Here is an 18,721-nt window from a genome sequence, read left to right as displayed (position 1 = left end):
GTTGAAAAGAAAATTGAAAGCAAATCTTACACTTTGAGTTTCTTAATTTTTCAATTTCAACTTTTCATATTTTCATAGTGCGTCAGCATTTATCCCGTTTGCCAACCATTGATCCAAATACCAGGACTCTGATTTTGTGTGGGTACCCAAACGTTGGGAAGTCCAGTTTCATCAATAAGGTTGGTCTGTTTTTTATCGTAAAGCAAATAATCTGACAATTTTAGGTCAGCATTACTGTATTCTGACTGCGTGGGATTCAGGATGGCCTTGGTAATAATTTTGGCCTCCGAGTTGGTCCTTGAGTAAACACTGCCCTGGTCTGCAGGAGGCCCCAGTGCCTGAGCACACCTGAGTTCCTCTTGGAGAGGATTGACTTTGTCTGTATCTACATTTATATTACTATTACAGAAGCCATTACTTTTTGTTCTTGTGTGTGTCCTGTGATTTCTAAGGAATTTGAGACATGTAAGTGCATTTTTGTTGACAACTGGAGAGGTTTTCTTGGGTGGTGTTGGCCTGTCCTGGAATGGCTATGCCAGGGGGGCTCTGGTGGCAGGTGACACTCGCCCAGCTGAGGTCTTCCCGTCTGCAGCTGCTTCTGGGTGATCTGTTACCTTGGTTGCTGTGTCAGCTTTCACATGAAATCATACGTGGTCCAGTAGAGGGATGGTGCCGAGTCGCTCTTTCCCTGGGTGAGCTCACTGACTAGGATTTGAGCGTAACATTTAAGAGACTCGGTCATTTGGTTCTTCAGGAAAATTTGGCTGAGTTTGAGGGACCCAGGAAGAGGCAAAGCAACATTTGAAATATGAATTTACAACCAGCAGCAGCTCATGTGCCCAGAAAATTTATGACTTACTCGGTGCCAAGGTCACTTTATTTTTAATTTTAAAAATTCTTTCTTTTTGTTGAAACTTTTTCTTCTGCTTTTTGAGACAGGGTCTTGCTCTGTCGCCCAGGCTGAAGTGCAGTGGTGCAGACTTGGCTCGCTGCAGCCTCAACCTCCTGGGCCCAAACAATCCTCTCACCTCAGCCACCCAAGTAGCTGGGACCACAGGTGCACGCCATCACACCTGTTTAGTTTTTTTATTTTTTGTGGAGACGGAGTCTCACTGTGTTCCCCAGGCTGATCTCAAACTCCCACGCTCAAGCCATCCTCCTGCCTCAGCCTCCTGAAGTGCTGGGATTACAGGCATGAACGACTCCACCCTCCTTAAGATCACTTTTGCTTTAAAATCGATTTGTAAGTTTTGTTTTGTCTATAGGTTGCTGTGATGTGGTGACCAGCAAAGCTCAGCAGGGTCCTTGCTGATGTTTCAAATGCTTGTCAGCTCTGAACCTGCCACGGTGAGCCAGTGCTCTGGGGCCGATTTGGTGGCTGCTGGACCAGGTGGCTTTTTAAATTGCAGTTTAATTCAGCAAAATGAAAATTTCAACTCCTCAGTCACATGAGCCACATATTGAAGGCTCGTTAGCAGTGCGTGACTGGTGGCCCCGTTTGGACAGTGCAGACGGAACATTCCTGTCATCATAAAGAGCTCTGAGGGCGTTGCAGGCGGTGGGGCAGGACGTGGGAGGGTGAGGGGAGCTGGTGGCTGTCCTCCAGATGCCGGCCCTCACACTGTCCTCGTGCCCCAGTCCTTGGCCTGGTGGTTTGAAGGAAGAGGTACCAGGCTCCTGTTTTGATGCAGTTTTATTGTGTGAGGTTTCTTCTGTGGTTTTTTCCTACCCAAAATTAGTCTTGTTAAAACACACAGATGCCCTGTGTACACAGAGGAAATGAGGTGATTCTGAAAGTTCTCACTGTTGTTTCAGGTGACGAGAGCAGACGTGGATGTCCAGCCCTACGCGTTCACTACCAAATCTCTGTTTGTTGGGCACATGGATTATAAGTATCTACGTTGGCAGGTAAGAGTCTTGTCTTTATTTTTATTTATTTATTTATTTTGAGATGGAGTATCACTCTTGTTACCCAGGCTGGAGTGCAGTGGCATGATCTTGGCCCACTGCCACCTTTGCCTCCGAGGTTCAAGTGATTCTCCTGCCTCAGCCTCTCAAGTAGCAGGGATTGATTACAGGTGCGCACCACCACGACGGGCTAATTTTTGTGTTTTTTTTAGTACAGAGGGGGTTTCACCATGTTGGCCAGGCCGGTCTTGAACTCCTGACTTAAGGTGATCTGCCCACCTTGGCCTTCCAAAGTGCTAGGATTACAGGTGTGAGTCACGCACCTGGTGAGAGTCTTGTCTTTAAACAGAAAAAATATATTGGTTTATCTAGGGTAATCAAGAACTTGAAATTTCATCATCATAAGAAAGACTCGTCTGAGCTCTGGGGATACATAAGAACAGGTCACATGTCTCTGATATAATTCAGGGGAGGCAGCCAGCTGCTAGTGTGGATTTCTGCATTTTGTTAACATAAAATGAAATTCTCTTTGTGTCATTTCTAACTCTGTTATCAGAAATGGCATATATACAGTTTAAAAGCATGAAGCAGGCTGGGCACGGTGGTTCACGCCTGTAATCCCAACACTTTAGGAGGCCAAGGCAGGTGGATAACCTGAGGTCAGAATTTCAAGATCGGCCTGGCCAACATGGCGAAACCCCGTCTCTACTAAAAATACAAAAATTAGCTGGGCGTGGTGGCACACGCCTGTAGTCCCAGCTACTCAGGAGGCTGAGGAAGGAGAATCACTTGAACCTGGAAGGCAGAGGTTGCAGTGAGCCGAGATTGTGCCATTGCACTCCAGCCTGGGCGACAAGAGTGAAACTGACTCAAAAATAAATAAATAAATACAAAGCATGAAGCAATGTTTTCACACTATAATTTTATAAATTGTGAAGAAAGTAATTCCTAAGACATGGGAGGGTTCTCAGTTATCCCAGTTTTTGTGTTTTGTGATGTCACTGGTAAAAAGAGGAGTCATTTCTCTCAGTGTCATGGCTAGCATTTCATTGAGCTCTACAGGGTTCCTCCTCCCTTTTTTGATGTTTAAATAAATAATATGTACTTTTTTCTCACTGCTTTATTTTATGGTGTTTAGGAGACCTACTTTTTTTTTTTTTTTGTGACGGAGTCTCACTCTTTCGCCCAGGCTGGAGTGCAGTGGCGCTATCTCAGCTCACTGCAAGCTCCACCTCCCACGTTCACGCCATTCTCCTGCCTCAGGCTCCCAAGTAGCTGGGACTACAGGCGCCCACCACCACGCCCAGCTAAGTTTTTTGTATTTTTAGTAGAGACGGGGTTTCACCGTGTTAGTCAGGATGGTCTCGATCTCCTGACCTCATGATCCACCCGCCTTGGCCTCCCAAAGTGCTGGGATTACAGGCGTGAGCCACTGCATCTGGCCCTACTTTTTTTTTTTAACACGATTCTCCTGTAAGATTATTAGGTCTGGTTGGGCATGTGTGAGTGACTTCTGGGATGTGCTGGACAAGAAGCTTGTGGGTGAGTGTGCTTTCAGTGACAAGGTCTGGCTGTGTTAGGTTGTAGACACTCCTGGGATCCTGGACCACCCTCTGGAGGATAGGAACACCATCGAGATGCAGGCCATCACTGCCCTGGCCCACCTCCGTGCTGCGGTCCTGTACGTGATGGATTTGTCTGAGCAGTGTGGGCATGGGCTGAGGGAGCAGCTAGAGCTCTTCCAGAACATCAGACCTCTCTTCATCAACAAGGTGTGTGTGGTCACTCATGTTTTGCTTCATATCCTGCAGTATGAGAATAATGATTTCATTATTTTTCTTCCTTGCTTAGCCTCTCATAGTTGTAGCCAACAAATGTGATGTGAAGAGAATAGCTGAACTTTCTGAAGATGATCAGGTAAATCACGTTAACATTTTGAATATTTCTTACTTACCAATTCTGAATTCTCAGACAACCAAAGTTTAGATGAAGAAATTTTAGCAATACTAGTCCACAATTGTATTTTATAGTTGAGATAATATCCTCAGTGGTTTAGTGAAATGACATAATAAAAACGTAGTTATTGGCAAACTAAAACTAAAACAGGTTTCTGGATTCCTACTTTGTTCTTGAGTGTGTAGAACTATCTGTATTTGATGGGCTGAACTTTTGGAAAATGTGATTACTTAGGAGAGAACTGTTGGAGAAGGGTACTCACAGGTGTTAATTCATGAAACATGTTCTGTGATTAAATGAGTTTGGAAACGAATGATTGAGTGAAGGAGAAGGAGGATCTTGGAATTTGGGGCTTTCTGGATCTATGAGTGAGACGTGCCTGCTAGCTTTCTCCAAGAGGCAGGCAGTATTGTTGGACATAATTTTTCAAACTAATTGAATCCTACAACCCTTATTTTTTTTATTTTTTATTTTTTTTTGAGACGGAGTCTGGCTCTGTCGCCCAGGCTGAAGTGCAGTGGCGTGATCTTGGCTCACTGCAAGCTCCGCCTCCCGGATTCTCCTGCCTCAGCCTCCTGAGTAGCTGGGACTACAGGCGCCCGCCACCACGCCCGGCTAATTTTTTGTATTTTTAGTAGAGACGGGGTTTCACCGTGTTAGCCAGGATGGTCTTGATCTCCGGACCTCGTGATCCACCCGCCTTGGCCTCCCAAAGTGCTGGGATTACAGGCGTGAGCCACTGCGCCTGGTCCTACAACCCTTTTTAATAGGCGTCCTTCGTGATAAATGCTTTTAGAAGCATGCATTGGTAGAGTGGCTTTCAAATTGTGGTCCTGGACCAGCCATGTCAGCATCACCTTCTTAATTTCTTCCTGAATTTCCTCATTGACCTATTGGTCATTCTGGGACATGTTTATAATTCCCATGGGTTTCTTTTTTACAGCTTTGAAAGTTTCTCTGGGTATTGATTTCTAGTTTTATTCCATTGTGGTCTGAAAAGATACTTGACATGATTTTAATTTTTAAAAATTGATGAGATTTGTTTTTTGGCCTAACATACGGTCTATCCTGGAGAATGTTCCATGGACTGAGGAGAAGAATGTGTATCATGCAGCGGTTGGATGACATGTTCAGTAGATGTTTGGTCTACAGTGCACTTTTTTTTGTTCTTTGAGACGGAGTCTTCCTATGTCGCCCAGGCTGGAGTGCAGTGGCACGATCTCGGCTCACTGCAGCCTCTGCCTCCCAGGTTCAAGTGATTCTCCTGCCTCAGCCTCCCAAGTAGCTGGGATTACAGGCACGTGCCACCACACCCAGCTAATTTCTTGTATTTTTAGTACAGACAGGATTTCACCATGTTGGCCAGACTGGTCTCAAACTTCTGACCTTAAGTGGTCCGCCCGCCTTGGCCTCCCAAAGTGTTGGGATTGCAGGTGTGAGCCACGGCGTGTGGCCTCCAGTGCACTTTAAATCCAATATTTGTTGATTCTTTTTTGCCTAGGATCTGTCTAATGTTGATGTCCTGATGTCAGCCTGATGTTGATGTCCCCAAGTATTATTGGCCCCTTTATTATTATATAATGATCTTCTTGTCTCTTTTTACTGTTTTTGACCTAAAATCTGCTTTATCTGATAGGAGTGTAGCTACTCCTACTTGCTTTTGGTTTCCATCTGTATAGAATATCTTTTTGTATCTCCTTGTTTTCAGTCTATGTGTGTCTTTACAGGTTAAGTGAATTCTTGGATACTTTTTCATGTTTTCATGATAGTGATTATCGTCTTCACTTCCAGATGTAGGACTTTCTTAAGTATTTCTTGTAAGGCTGGTCTACTAGTGATGAATTCTCTGAGTTTTTGCTTTTCTCGGAAAGAATTTATTTCTCCCTTATTTCTGAAGGATAGCTTTGCTGGATGTAGTATAGTTGGCTGGCAGTCTTCTTTTTTTTTTTCCAACACACTGAATATATATCACCCCATTCTCTCCTGGCGTGCAAGGTTTCTGCAAGGAAATCCACTGTTAGTCTAATGGGGATTTTCTTATATGTGACTTGAAGCTTTTCTCTAGCTGTTTTTAGAATTTCCTTGTATTTGACATTTGACAGTTTGACTATAATGTGGCTTGGGGAAGACCTTTCTGGGCTGACTCTATTTGGGAATCTTTGAACTTCCTGGTTTTAGATATCCGTACCTCTCCCCAGTCTTGGAAAGTTTTCAGCTATCTCATTACATAGGTTATTAAGCCTTTTCCCTTCTCCTTCTTGAACTCCGATAATACCAACATGTATTCTCTTAATGTTTTCCTGTAAATCTTGTAGGCTTCTTTCATTCTTTTTCATTCTTACTGCTTTTTTTTTCTCTGACTAGGTAGTTTCAAATGACAGAGATTTTTCTTCTGCTTCATCCAGTTTGCTGTTAAAACTGTCTATTGTATTCTCTCATCCATTGAATTCTTCAGCTATAGGATTTCTCTTTGGCTCTTTTTTATAATTTCTGTCTCAATTTAATTTCTTGTTCATATCATGAAATTGTTTTCCTGATTTTGTTGAATTGTCTATCTGTATTTTCTTGTTTCTCATTGAGTTTCCTTCAAAAAAAATTATTTTGAGTTCTCTTTCTGGCAACTCATGATTTCCTTTTCATTAGAGTCTGTTCCTAGAGAGTTAATATTCCTTTCATGATTTCTTATTTCCTTGCTTTTTCATGTTTCTTGTGTCCCTTCATTGATGTCTCTGTATCTGGTAGAACAATGGCCTCTTTTATACTTTCTTCTAGATTGGCTTTCATGGAGAAAGACTTTCACCTCACTTGGGTTTTAAGGTGCCATTTGGGAAGGGAACCGTGACTTTCTGGATAGGAGCAGTAATATTGTTTCTGTGCAGCTTCCTCACCTCCATGAAATGTTGGCAATAACTGGGTGGCTCAGTGGCCTCAGCTCTGGAAGTTTGTACCAGCAGTGGTGTACGTTTTTAATGTCCTTGGTGTCAAGGGCTTTTGGGGTCCTGCTATTCTTGTTTTTCCCACAATAGGGGACTTATCTGAAGGGGTCTTTCTGGGTGTCAGGTCTGAGATGGTCTACAAGCAGCTGCTATGGTGCTAGGTTCCAGCTACAGGTACTCAGAGTAGCTGTGGGACTGGGGTCCTAGCCTTAGGGTCTTGTGTGCCTATCATGGTATCTGGCCTTGGGGTGCAGGTTTGCTCTCTGTGGTGGATCTGTGATCCTGAAGCACTCCTAGCAGCTTAGGCCCACAGGCCCAGGTTGTAGCTGTGACTCCACCCATGGGGTCAGGGCACAGTCCTGGCCTGACTCCAAGGAAGAAGTACTCTGGAGGTTTGAGCCTGGGAAGCAGGGTAGAGCTGCACTTCAGAAACCTGAGCCAGTAGGGAGGGCTTAGTGTCAGCTTGAGGGGATGAGGCACTGTGTAGTGGTAACTCTGGACCCTGGGATGGTGGGGCCCGGCAGTATCCCAGACCCTGTGATGCTGAGCGAGGTGGCAGCAAGGACCCCAGAATGGACCAGTCCAGCTGTCATTTGGGCTCTGGAGGACAGGGAGGAGGACAGCAGTGACTCCGTTTCCTGGAAAGAGTGGTGACTCTGCAGCTCAGACTGTAAGGTTAGTCCAGCTCCAGGGAGCAGGTGCTGGAGCTGTTTGCCTGGTGGGGCAGGTGCCTCTGCTTAGCCCCTGCCCTGTTTCCCTGGGACGTGGAGTACAATGTCAGCTCCTCCCCATGGTGCATGGCTGATCAGCTTGGGCCTGAGGGTTGTGACTCTTCTGGGTGGCCCAGGCACTGTTTCCTTGGGATACAAGGTATCTCTTCAGTGTAGGTGCTGGGATATGTGACCATTCTGGGCATTTCCCAGGAGGCAGCGCACTGCTTCAGCTCAGGCAGCAGGGAGACAAGGGTGCCCGGAGAGGCCACAGTGCTATTTACCAGGAGGCAGGGTACCGTTGGGTGCTGGGGCAAGGGCCGGGAGAGGGGCTCCACCTCCACCAAGCCCTGCTGGGAAGGGGCTCCGCCTCCACCAAGCCCTGCTGGGAAGGGTGTAGCAGCTGCTCGCAGCTGGCTTGGGGATGTTGGGCCACTAGGTTTGGGTAGTTTGGAGGCAGTTTAGCCTCAGGGATGAAGGGGAGCTGTGGCCACTTTCCCCTGAGCAAGACGTACTGCAGCCGTAGTTCCAGTCCCAAGATGACGGAGTATAGCCACCCCACGGGCCCAACAGACGGGGCCCAGTGTCAGCTCCTTCTGTGTGGGAGCTCAGCTGCGAGGACGCCAGGGGACTCCAGTGGTGAGGGCTGTGGGTGTCCAGAGTGGTGGTGGGAGCTGCTGCCATCCTCTTGCTTACCCCTCGCTGTAGGGAGAACCTCCTCCTGGGACCCATTGCATCCCAGCTGTGGGGGGATTGCTGGCAGCCCAGCGTTTTTTTTTGTTTGTTTGTTTTTGTTTTTTTTTGAGACGGAGTCTCGCTCTGTCGCCCAGGCTGGATTGCAGTGGCCCGATCTCGGCTCACTGCAAGCTCCGCCTCCCGGGTTCACGCCATTCTCCTGCCTCAGCCTCCGGAGTAGCTGGGACTACAGGCGCCCGCCACCACGCCCGGCTAGTTTTTTGTATCTTTTAGTAGAGACGGGGTTTCATCGTGTTAGCCAGGATGGTCTCGATCGCCTGACCTCGTGATCCGCCCGTCTCGGCCTCCCAAAGTGCTGGGATTACAGGCTTGAGCCACCGCGCCCGGCCCCAGCGTTTTTTTTGTTTGTTTGTTTGGTTGGTTTGTTTTAAGATGGAGTCACACTCTGTCGCCCAGGCTGGAGTGCAGTGGCTCGATCTCGGCTCACTGCAAGCTCTGCCTCTCGGGTTCACGCCATTCTCCTGCCTCAACCTCCCAAGTAGCTGGGACTACAGGCACCCACCACCACGCCTGGCTAATTTTTTATATTTTTAGTAGAGACGGGATTTCACCATGTTAGCCAGGACGGTGTCTATCTCCTGACCTCATGATCCGCCTGCCTTGGCCTCCCAAAGGCTGGGATTACAGGCTTGAGCCACCGTGCCTGGCCCCCAGTGTTTTCTTTGGGCTGTATTTCATCGTTTTTCTACTCACCAGGGTGTGCCTGTCACTCCTGTGATGCCCTCTGGAGCTTCCCCTCAGTTATTAACACGTAGTTGTTCGTTATTCTGATTGCCTTTGTTGTAAGGGACAGATGTGAGGGGCTACGAGTCGGCCATCTTGTTGATGTCATTTGTATTTTCTTGATCATAGAAGAATATGAAGAAAATAACTGTTTTTAGGATATGTCTGTTTTTTAAGAATTTGAAACAGCCACAGATGTTGAACAGTTCACATTTGCAACCTCCATTTGCAGAACTGTACAGTTTGTTCCATAGGGAACTGGAAATAAATAATACATCTCTCATTTTTTCTTTGTATTCCCAGAAAATATTTACAGATTTGCAGACTGAAGGATTCCCTATAATAGAGACCAGCACCCTGACTGAGGAAGGTGTTATTAAAGTTAAAACAGAGGTCAGTGCTGCCTTAAGTCAGGTATCAATCTTTTTACTGTCTCTTATTTGATTCAAGTCAGTCATGGGGAGAAAGTAGTTTTCTTTCTAGACATTATGACACGTGGAGCCCTCGCAGTAGCGAGGCGGGTGGCGTGCGAGAGCGAGGCGTGAAGACAGACCCCTCTAAGACCCACTTTCCCTGCGCCTGGTGGACAGTGGGGTTTGAGGGGATGCTTTGCTGTTGTCACCCCAAACAACTTTACCCTAAAGCAGCTGTTGTCTCTGGCCTTCTAATATTTCAGTAGCAAGTACAGTGAAAATTCTTTTTATGGAACCTGTTCAGAAGTAGAAGGGAGAAAAGTCTGAAGAGCAGAACAGCTTTTGCAGGAGGCAGTCCGCTGCTGGATGTCACATGCTGTCCTAATTACTTTCTACTTCATGTTGTTTTTATCTCAAAGAAAAGGACACTCCTGGCCGGGTGCGGTGGCTCATGCCTGTAATCCCAGCACTTTGGGAGGCCGAGGCGGGCGGATCACCCGAGGTCGGGAGTTCGAGACCAGCCTGGCCAGCATGGTGAAACCCCGTCTCTCCTAAAAATACAAAATTAGCCGGGCATGGTGGCGCATGCCTGTAATCTCAGCTACTCGGGAGGCTGAGGCAGGAGAACAGCTTGAACCCGGGAGGCAGAGGTTGCGGTGAGCCGAGATCGCACCACTGCACTCCAGCCTGGGCAACAAGAGCGAGACTCTGTCTCAAAAAAAAAGAAGGCGCTCCTGATGCCATGGTTGCACCCAGGGATTTAAAAAGAAGGCGCTCCTGATGCCGTGGTGGCACCCAGGGATTTGTTGCTCGGGTTAGAGTCCTGAGGGGCAACATTGCCTCCAGTTTGTGAAGGGCAGTGGGAGGGCGCCCTGCGCCTGTGCACGGGGTCACTGTGGTGGGAGTGAGGCCCAGGCACTGAAGATGCATCTTCCCTCAGGGCCACTTCCGCCTGGGCTTCAGAGGGTGTGGCCCCTACATGTTAGTTACCTTGAGGGAAAAGTCTCAGTGGCTCTGATCTGTGGCTTCTCCTGGAATCTGCAGCCGGAGGCTGCTGGAGGATGTGTTTGTGACTGTGCCTTCTTTTTTACGTTATTAGGCTTGCGACAGGCTTTTGGCTCATCGAGTGGAAACCAAAATGAAGGGAAATAAAGTGAATGAGGTGCTGAATAGACTGCACCTGGCTGTCCCAACCAGGAGGGACGATAAGGTAAGGCGGCTCCTGGGACTGCCGTGGGCTCTGCGCTGTCAGCAGGTGCCGTCCATGTGCCTTTTCCAGAAGCCTCAGATCCAGCTTCACACACTCGCAGGTGGATATCGTGGGTGGGCCTCAGTTTCACCTCCTTGCGTACAGTGAAGGATCAAGAAGGTGAAGAAAGTGCAAAGCGCCACATGGCGCCCGTTTCTCACTGCATGACACGGTCGTCGTTTATCCTTCCAGAAATGTGTCTGACATAGAAGATTAATTTTTAAAAAGTTCTTTAAACACAGATGGAAATCTATTTCATTCTTTAATTTTTCATTTTTTTGGCCGGGGAGGTGGCTCACGCCTGTAATCCCAGCACTTTGGGAGGCCGAGGTGGGAGGATCACTGAAGCCCAGGAGTTCGAGACCAGCCTGGGCAACGTAATGGGACCCTGTCTCTATAAAAAAGTAAAATAAAATAAATTTTCATTGTTTTGTCCATTGTGGGTGGGCACACGTCGTTACGCTGTGTCTTCATGTTTTACTGCAAATGTGTCCGCACTTCACAGTGTGGTGTGGACAGCATTCCTGTCCCACAGACGCCCTCCTGGTGTGTGCTCCACTGACACCGGAGGCTGTGTCCTTCCCTCTGTTTGTGTCCTTGACGTGGTCGGGCGCTCACTCTGTCAGTCTTGTGGTGTAAAGATGGTTTTATTGTTGTGTTTCTGTAATGATGGCTGCGGTTGAGCTTGTCTGTCTGCTTATTGGCCTTTTCAGAGTTCTTTAGGCTGTTTATGTTTTTCTCACTGATTGGTTGTTTTTATATTACAAAGGTTGGATTCTTGTTAGATACACTGTAAATTTTTTTTTCTCTTTTTGTCACTTGCCTTTTTAACCTCAAATATGCTGTACATTTTTAAACTAGTATAATATATTAATATTTTATTTCTGGCTCTTTGGGTTTGCATTGTACATAGAAAGGCTTACCATTCGTTCCAAAGTCATTTTAAAAGTATATTTTCTTGCTGGGTGCAGTGGCTTACGTCTGTAATCCCGGCACTCTGGGAGGCCGAGGCAGGTGGATCACCTGAGGTCAAGAGTTCGAGACCAGCCTGGCCATCATGGTGAAACCCCATCTCTGCTAAAAATACAAAAATTAGTCAGGCATGCACCTGTAATTCTAGCTACTCAGGAGGCTGAGGCGGGAGAATTGCTTGAACCCGGGAGGCGGAGGTTGCAGTGAGCCGAGATCACTCCATTGCACTCCAGCCTGGGAGACGAGTGAAACTCTGTCTAAAAAAAAAAAAAAAAAAAAAATTTATCTTTTATCCTTGCATTAAAAATTAGCTTTTTTAGATAGTCTTCACCATGTCTTGAGTTGGTTCTGTTGTGAGGGCGGAGGTTGCACTCCGTTCCAAGTGGTCGGCATTTCTGACCTGAGTATTGGAAATTTTGTCTTTCCATTGAATTCTTTTTTTTTTTTTTTTTTTTTGAGACGGAGTCTCGCTGTGTCACCCAGGCTGGAGTGCAGTGGCGCGATCTCGGCTCACTGCAAGCTCCGCCTCCCAGGTTCACGCCATTCTCCTGCCTCAGCCTCCGAGTAGCTGGGACTACAGGCGCCCGCCACCATGCCCGGCTAGTTTTTTGTATTTTTAGTAGAGACGGGGTTTCACCATGTTAGCCAGGATGGTCTCGATCTCCTGACCTCGTGATCCACCCGCCTCGGCCTCCCAAAGTGCTGGGATTACAGGCTTGAGCCACCGCGCCTGGCCCTTTCCATTGAATTCTTACATGCACTTGAGTTTATGTCTAAATTTCTTTCATTTGTTGATCCAGTGTTATTTCTTACCACTTTCTTCTTCCGTAATTTTTCACGATAATCATGATTTCTGTTTTTCCTGGATAAACTTTGGAATCACTGTGTAGAGTCCTCCTGGTCTCTGTGCAAAGTGACCCCGAAACCCTCTCCTTGCCCCTAAAATAATCTGTTGGTTTTAACTGGTCTGGGTATGGTTTTCCGTACCCCTTACACATAGGGAATTTGTTTCTACTTTTTCGGCTTTGTAAGTTTCTCATTCAGCAGGCATTTCACATAAATACTTTTTGTGGTGTCTTCTCAGGAGAGGCCTCCTTTCATCCCTGATGGAGTGGTGGCTCGCAGGAAGAGGATGGAAATTGAGGAGCCCAAGAAGAAGAGGGTATGCTGCCAGAGCTCTTGCCCGGTGTCCTCATTGGGGGAGGCAGGCTGTGTGTGCATGTCGCGGGGGCCTGGGGCATCGAACAGGAGGCATGGGTGCCCAGGCACCAGCCCCATCAGGCTGCGGACACAGCAGTGAGTCCCCCTGCAGAAGCCCCTCTCATGGAGCTCTTTGGCTTGAGGGAAGATGGCCATGAATACAATGCATGAGTAGGATGGACAGTCCACAGACGCCAGAAACAGCCTTCCTACCAGAACCCAAAGGCGGGCCCCACAGGCACTGAAATAAGATACAGCCTTCCTACCAGAAATGGAAGGTGAACCCCACTGATACTGAGGGCATTGGAGAAAAGATTGTTTCAAGTGACAAGAGGCAGAGCGTTTCTGGATCTGAACGGCAAAGGAAGCTGATGATAATTTCTCTTTCCATTGCAGGAACGAGATCTTGAGCTGGAAATGGGAGATGATTATATTTTGGATCTTCAGAGTAAGGGCCAGAGTGGGATCATTCTTATAAAATGCCAGTTGAACGTGAAGTATTTCAGAAAAGGGGGGAAAGACTTTAATAAGTAAAAGCATTTCAGCCTATTTGTCAATTTCAAGATTAAAAGTTGCATCCTGAGGGCCAGGTGTGGTGGCTCACGCCTGCAATCACAACACTGGATTGCTTGTGCCCAGGAGTTTGAGACCAACCTAGGCAACATGGCAGAACCCTGTCTCTACAAAAAATACAAAGATTAGCCGAGTGTGGTGACATGTGCCTGTAGTCCCAGCTACACGGGAGGCTGAGATGGGAGGATCACTTGACCCTGGGAGGTCGAGGCTGTAGTGAGCAGAAATTGCACCACTGCCCTCCAGCCTGGATGACAGAGCGAGAGACTGTCTCAAAAAAAAAGTTCATACTGATAGCACTCAGTGGGAGTTCTTCTGTTGTTTCCTGTTGTTTTGGGACAGTGGGGTGACTTTTGTAGCTTTCTCCGTGTGTGGGTGTTGAGTGAGGGTGATGTGGGAGTTGTTTCCTGTTGTTTTGGGGCGGTGGGGTGGTTTTTGTAGCTTTCTCTGCTTGTGGGTGTTGAGTGAGGCTGATGCTGTTGGTGCTGCTGCACGTGGAATTGCATGTCGTGCTCTCTTCTGCGGTGGAGTCGCTGACTTGCCATCAGTCACAACTCATTTTACGCACGTAGTACTTGAAGATATTAAAAACTGCTGTAAATGTAACCACCGTTTTTTTAACTTTAGAGTACTGGGATTTAATGAATTCGTCTGAAAAGCATGATAAGATACCAGAAATCTGGGAAGGCCATAATATAGCTGATTATATTGATCCAGCCATCATGAAGGTTTGTGTCACTTTTTAAATTGTGGATTGTTTTCCTTTTTGTCATAATATTACTGCTGGAAGATAGCAGCACAGCTTCTGGGCCTGTCCCCTCGATCCTGACTCTGCCCCCTGCACCTCCTCCCCACCCCGAGACTCTGGCAGGGATGGGCTCTGCTCTGCTGGGCCCTATTCCTTTTGAGCTCTCCTCTGTCACATCTTTTTCCTGCCTCAATCCCCTCCCTACATGCTTTTTCTTAGCATATAAATGTCCACAAGTTTTACTCATCCTTTTAAAAAACGAAAACATACTTAAACCGTGTCCTCCATTAGTTGTTATCCTGCCTTCTCAGTTGAGCTGTGTGAAACATGCTTTATATAATACTTGCCCTCTGCATGTCCCACGTTTCTACTCCTTGGTTCCCACAGGCCCTCCATAATTGAGTTCGCATTTTCAGTCTCATGGTCTCTGTGCTTCCTGTGCCTCCATAGCAGACTCTGGGATAGCAGATTCTGGGGGCAGCATCTCAATTTCATTGGTGCTGGAGGAGTGGCCTCAGGGCATCTGCTCTCGCCACTGCTGGGGCCCCCGTCCAGCCCATGCCCTCACTGTCCCTGCAGTGGCCGCCTGCCTTCCCAGCCTCTTCCCCTCTGCAGTCCGCGCTGCCGGGCCTGAGAAGCCTTGAGACTCCCCTCCTCCGACACAGCTGTGCCCGTGCCATCCGCTTCCACAAAGCCTGGCCCCCCAGCCTCACCCTCTGCACTCCTGGCCAGAGTCTCACGCAGGCACGTCTGCCTGTTGGGCTCCTGACTGGGTTGCTTCATTAGGGTGTGATAAACATGCATGTATTTTAGTTTTCATTTTTGTCTTATTTGTATCCAGTGATGTTGTATTTGGGGTGACATTAGAACGGATACATGGGATGTGGCACGAATTCAGTTTCTCAGGACTGAGTTCCTTTTGTGTGTCTGCTGGGAGCATTGGAAGTGAAGGAGGCAGTCTCTGCACATTTTTAGCCTTGGAATTTAATTGTTTTACAAAAGGGAAACGGTGCACAGCGGTTCCTGACTTGCTGGCAGCTGGCGTTCACGTGGTCTCCATTTTCTTCACAGAACCCTCCCTGTGAGGTAAATGGCACGTAGGCAGGGCCCAGGTAGGACCGGACCAGGGCAATCGCTCTGTCTTTCGAGGCAGGGAAACATAGCTCATATATACACACTGCCACACTCACTGACTTAGGGGTTTTCTCACTGTTAATTTTGTTTAATTACAACTCTATTTTTAAAGAAATTGGAAGAATTAGAAAAAGAAGAAGAGCTGAGAACAGCTGCTGGAGAGTATGACAGTGAATCTGAGAGTGAAGATGAGGAGATGCTGGAAATCCGACAGCTGGCAAATCAGATTAGAGAGAAAAAGAAGTTGAAAATTCTGGAGTCCAAAGAAAAGAATACCCAGGGACCCAGGATGCCGCGAACAGCTAAGAAGGCAAGTTTGTGTCTTTCCAAAGAGGTGTGATCTCGTTTTTGCAGATTGGATTCCTGTGTGATCATTGCTGAATAACAACTTTCCACCCATTCATGATCCATAAGATTGCACATTCTTGTTTTATTGGTTTATGGATTTGCAAGATTGCTCACGTCCTGATCTTTCATATTCTTTACTGTGTCCTTTCTTGGTGATTTTCAGCTTCGAGTTTGGCACTATTCTAGATCCAGTCTTTTTGCAGTTGTACAGATTAAAACTGTAACTTAAGATTCACAGACATTTAAGGCTATCAGTTAACATTTTCCTGTCCTTTTCTCTCTCTCTCTTTTTTGCGGGGGTGGGGATGGAGTCTTGCTCTGTTGCCCAGGCTGGAGGGCAATGGCACAGTCTCTCCTCACTGCAGCCTCCACCTCCCAGGTTCAAGCAATTCTCCTGCCTCAACCTTCTGAGTAGCTGGGATTACAGGCACCTGCCACTACGCCTGGCTGACTTTTGTATTTTTAGTAGAGATGAGTTTCACCATGTTGGCCAGGCTGGTCTCGAACTCCTGACCTCAAGTGATCTGCCTGCCTTGGCCTCCCAAAGTGCTGAGATTACAGGCATGAGCCACCACGCCCGGCTGGTTTTCTTGTTGTTTAATTTCTGCATTAAATCTGGACTCTTTAGCAATTTACAGAAACCTGACCCAGTCTACAAAAGGCAATTTATTGGCTCTGTGGCAGGGTGGGATGGGGGGAAAAGAAAGCCCACATGCAGGGCGGTTAACATGTCACCAGAGAAGTCACTTGACATTCAGGATGCCTCTCAGTGGGTCTTCCTGTTTGAACACACAGTTTTCATATGGTGGCAAGTGACTGGTTATGGCGGACTTGGACATTTTTTTACTTCTCCGGGAGGGGCTCAGCCATCTCTGGGAGGAGAGAGGTTGGCGCACTGCCTTTGCCTTAGGCTGCCTCGCTAACCTCAGCTTTAGTGTCTCACCTCCGATGGAGACGGTCACTCTCCCCCGTGTGGTGGAGAAGAGCGGACAGACATAGAGGACACTCTCCCCCATGTGGTGGTGAAGAGCAGACAGACGTAGAGGGGACATTCCCCCCCGTGTGGTGGTGAAGAGCGGACAGACATAGAGGGGACACTCCCCCCCGTGTGGTGGAGAAGAGCGGACAGACGTAGAGGGGACACTCTCCCCCGTGTGGTGGTGAAGAGTGGACAGACGTAGAGGGGACACTCTCCCCCGTGTGGTGATGAAGAGCAGACAGACGTAGAGGGGACACTCCCTCGTGTGGTGGTGAAGAGCAGACAGACATAGAGGGGACACTCTCCCCCGTGTGGTGATGAAGAGCAGACAGACGTAGAGGGGACACTCTCCCCCGTGTGGTGGTGAAGAGTGGACAGACGTAGAGGACACTCTCCCCCGTGTGGTGGTGAAGAGCGGACGGACGTAGAGGGGACACTCCCCCGTGTGGTGGTGAAAAGCAGACAGACGTAGAGGATACCTGATGCTTCCCACGGCAATTGCTCCGTAAATGTTAGTTTCCGTGGGATTTAATTGAGCTATCCAAAAACATGAAAGCAAGGCCCAGTAAAAATTGCAACTTCTAAAATAAGTATAATTGTGCAAAATATATATACATATATATTGTCTTTAAGTTTTTTTCAGCATTTCATCAAACTAATTTAAAGCAAATATTTCTTTTTTTCCTTTTCAGGTTCAGAGGACAGTTTTGGAGAAGGAGATGCGCAGTCTTGGTGTTGACATGGACGATAAAGACGACGTGAGTGTGGGGGCGGTTCATGTGTTTATGTGGCTGGATACACCTTTTTAATAAAGAAAACCGGCCGGATGCGGTGGCTCACGCCTGTAATCCAGGCACTTTGGGAAGCCAAGGCATGCTGGAAGATCATGAGGTCAGGGGTTCGAGACCAGCCTAGTCAACATGGTGAAACCTAGTCTGTACTGAAAAAAAGTACAAAAAATTAGCCGGGCATGGTGGTGCATGCCGGTAATCCCAGCTACTTAGAAAGGCTGAGGCAGGAGAATTGCTTGAACCCGGAAAGCAGAGGTTTCAGTGAGCTGAGATCACGCCACTCTACTCCAGGCTGGGTGACAGAGTGAGACTCCATCTCAGAAAAAGAGAAAAGAAAAGAAGGAAGGAAAAAGGGAAGGAAAGGAAGGAAAGGAAGGAAACAAACCAGGGTTTTGGAAAGCCGTGGGAAATGACAGCAAAAGAAATGAGAGCTTCCAGTTTTCGTCTTTTGAGATTTTCTGGCCCTGGGGCTGGGTTGAGGATTCCCTGACCCTGAGTCTGGGCTGAAGTGGTGGGTTGAGGCTGCACTCCAGCCTGGGCGACAGAGCAAGACTCTCTCAAAAAAAAAATAAAAAGCTTCACAGCCCGCAGGAGGCAGCTCTGTGCGTATCCAGGGTGTGTCCACAGCAGCACCAGGCCTCGCGGTGACGTGCCCAGGGTGTGGCTGCAGACCCTGTCCTCTAGATGTGCAGTCTGCAGTTTCTGTCTGACGGTTTCTGTCTGATGGTTGTCCCTTTGTGTTCATATCAGTAACCCCCAAAACGGGAAGATGAGGGACAGAGCATTATTTATGTCTGAAATACAAATTGTGATGCTATACTCTAATAATCACTTTTAAATGAGAGTTCTAAGTTTCTGTAAGTGGAGTTAAAATCAGCTTTCTTACATAAAGCAGCTTCTGTTAAGCGAATAAGAATATTTGACCAACAATTAATGTGAAATTGTTACTAATGTGAACTTGAAATGGTGTCACTAATATGAAAATATGTATTTTCAAGATCTTTAGCCCATGTGGTAATGGTTCAAACACTCCTCTCCTCCCCTCCTGCTGGAGTGACCTCATGCCTGTCGCTGAGCCCGGGAGCGGGGCCGGGGTCCTGAGCGCTGAGCCCGGGAGCGGGGCCGGGGTCCTGAGCGCTCAGCGTTGCTTTCCCTGCTTTGCAGGCCCACTACGCAGTCCAGGCAAGAAGATCCCGGAGCGTCACTAGGAAAAGAAAGCGGGAAGACTCCGCTCCCCCGTCCTCTGTGGCCCGGAGTCGGAGCTGCTCTCGAACTCCACGTGACGTTTCTGGTCTTAGGGATGTCAAGGTCAGTCTCTGTGTTGT

General features: G+C 47.7%; 1 protein-coding gene across 3 annotated transcripts in view; it reads left to right on the top strand.

The window, feature by feature from the left end:
• Positions 1 to 18,721, top strand: part of GTPBP4 (GTP binding protein 4) — a 28,679-nt gene that overhangs the window by 8,339 nt on the left and 1,619 nt on the right. For 2 of the 3 annotated variants that reach the window (XM_003903318.4, XM_003903319.4), the window contains exons 5-16: positions 79 to 179; positions 1,816 to 1,908; positions 3,489 to 3,680; positions 3,760 to 3,825; positions 9,293 to 9,382; positions 10,502 to 10,612; positions 12,708 to 12,785; positions 13,220 to 13,271; positions 14,024 to 14,124; positions 15,391 to 15,588; positions 17,298 to 17,363; positions 18,561 to 18,704. In XM_003903318.4, the coding sequence (XP_003903367.1) occupies positions 79 to 179; positions 1,816 to 1,908; positions 3,489 to 3,680; positions 3,760 to 3,825; positions 9,293 to 9,382; positions 10,502 to 10,612; positions 12,708 to 12,785; positions 13,220 to 13,271; positions 14,024 to 14,124; positions 15,391 to 15,588; positions 17,298 to 17,363; positions 18,561 to 18,704 (1,292 nt within the window). The remainder of the gene's footprint in view (positions 1 to 78; positions 180 to 1,815; positions 1,909 to 3,488; positions 3,681 to 3,759; positions 3,826 to 9,292; positions 9,383 to 10,501; positions 10,613 to 12,707; positions 12,786 to 13,219; positions 13,272 to 14,023; positions 14,125 to 15,390; positions 15,589 to 17,297; positions 17,364 to 18,560; positions 18,705 to 18,721) is intronic. The other variant, XM_009213874.4, reaches the window with a different exon arrangement.

This window comes from Papio anubis, chromosome 11, assembly GCF_008728515.1.
Source record: "Papio anubis isolate 15944 chromosome 11, Panubis1.0, whole genome shotgun sequence".
In the NCBI taxonomy this organism is placed as follows: domain Eukaryota; kingdom Metazoa; phylum Chordata; class Mammalia; order Primates; family Cercopithecidae; genus Papio; species Papio anubis.
This window is presented reverse-complemented; position numbering and strand designations above follow the sequence as displayed.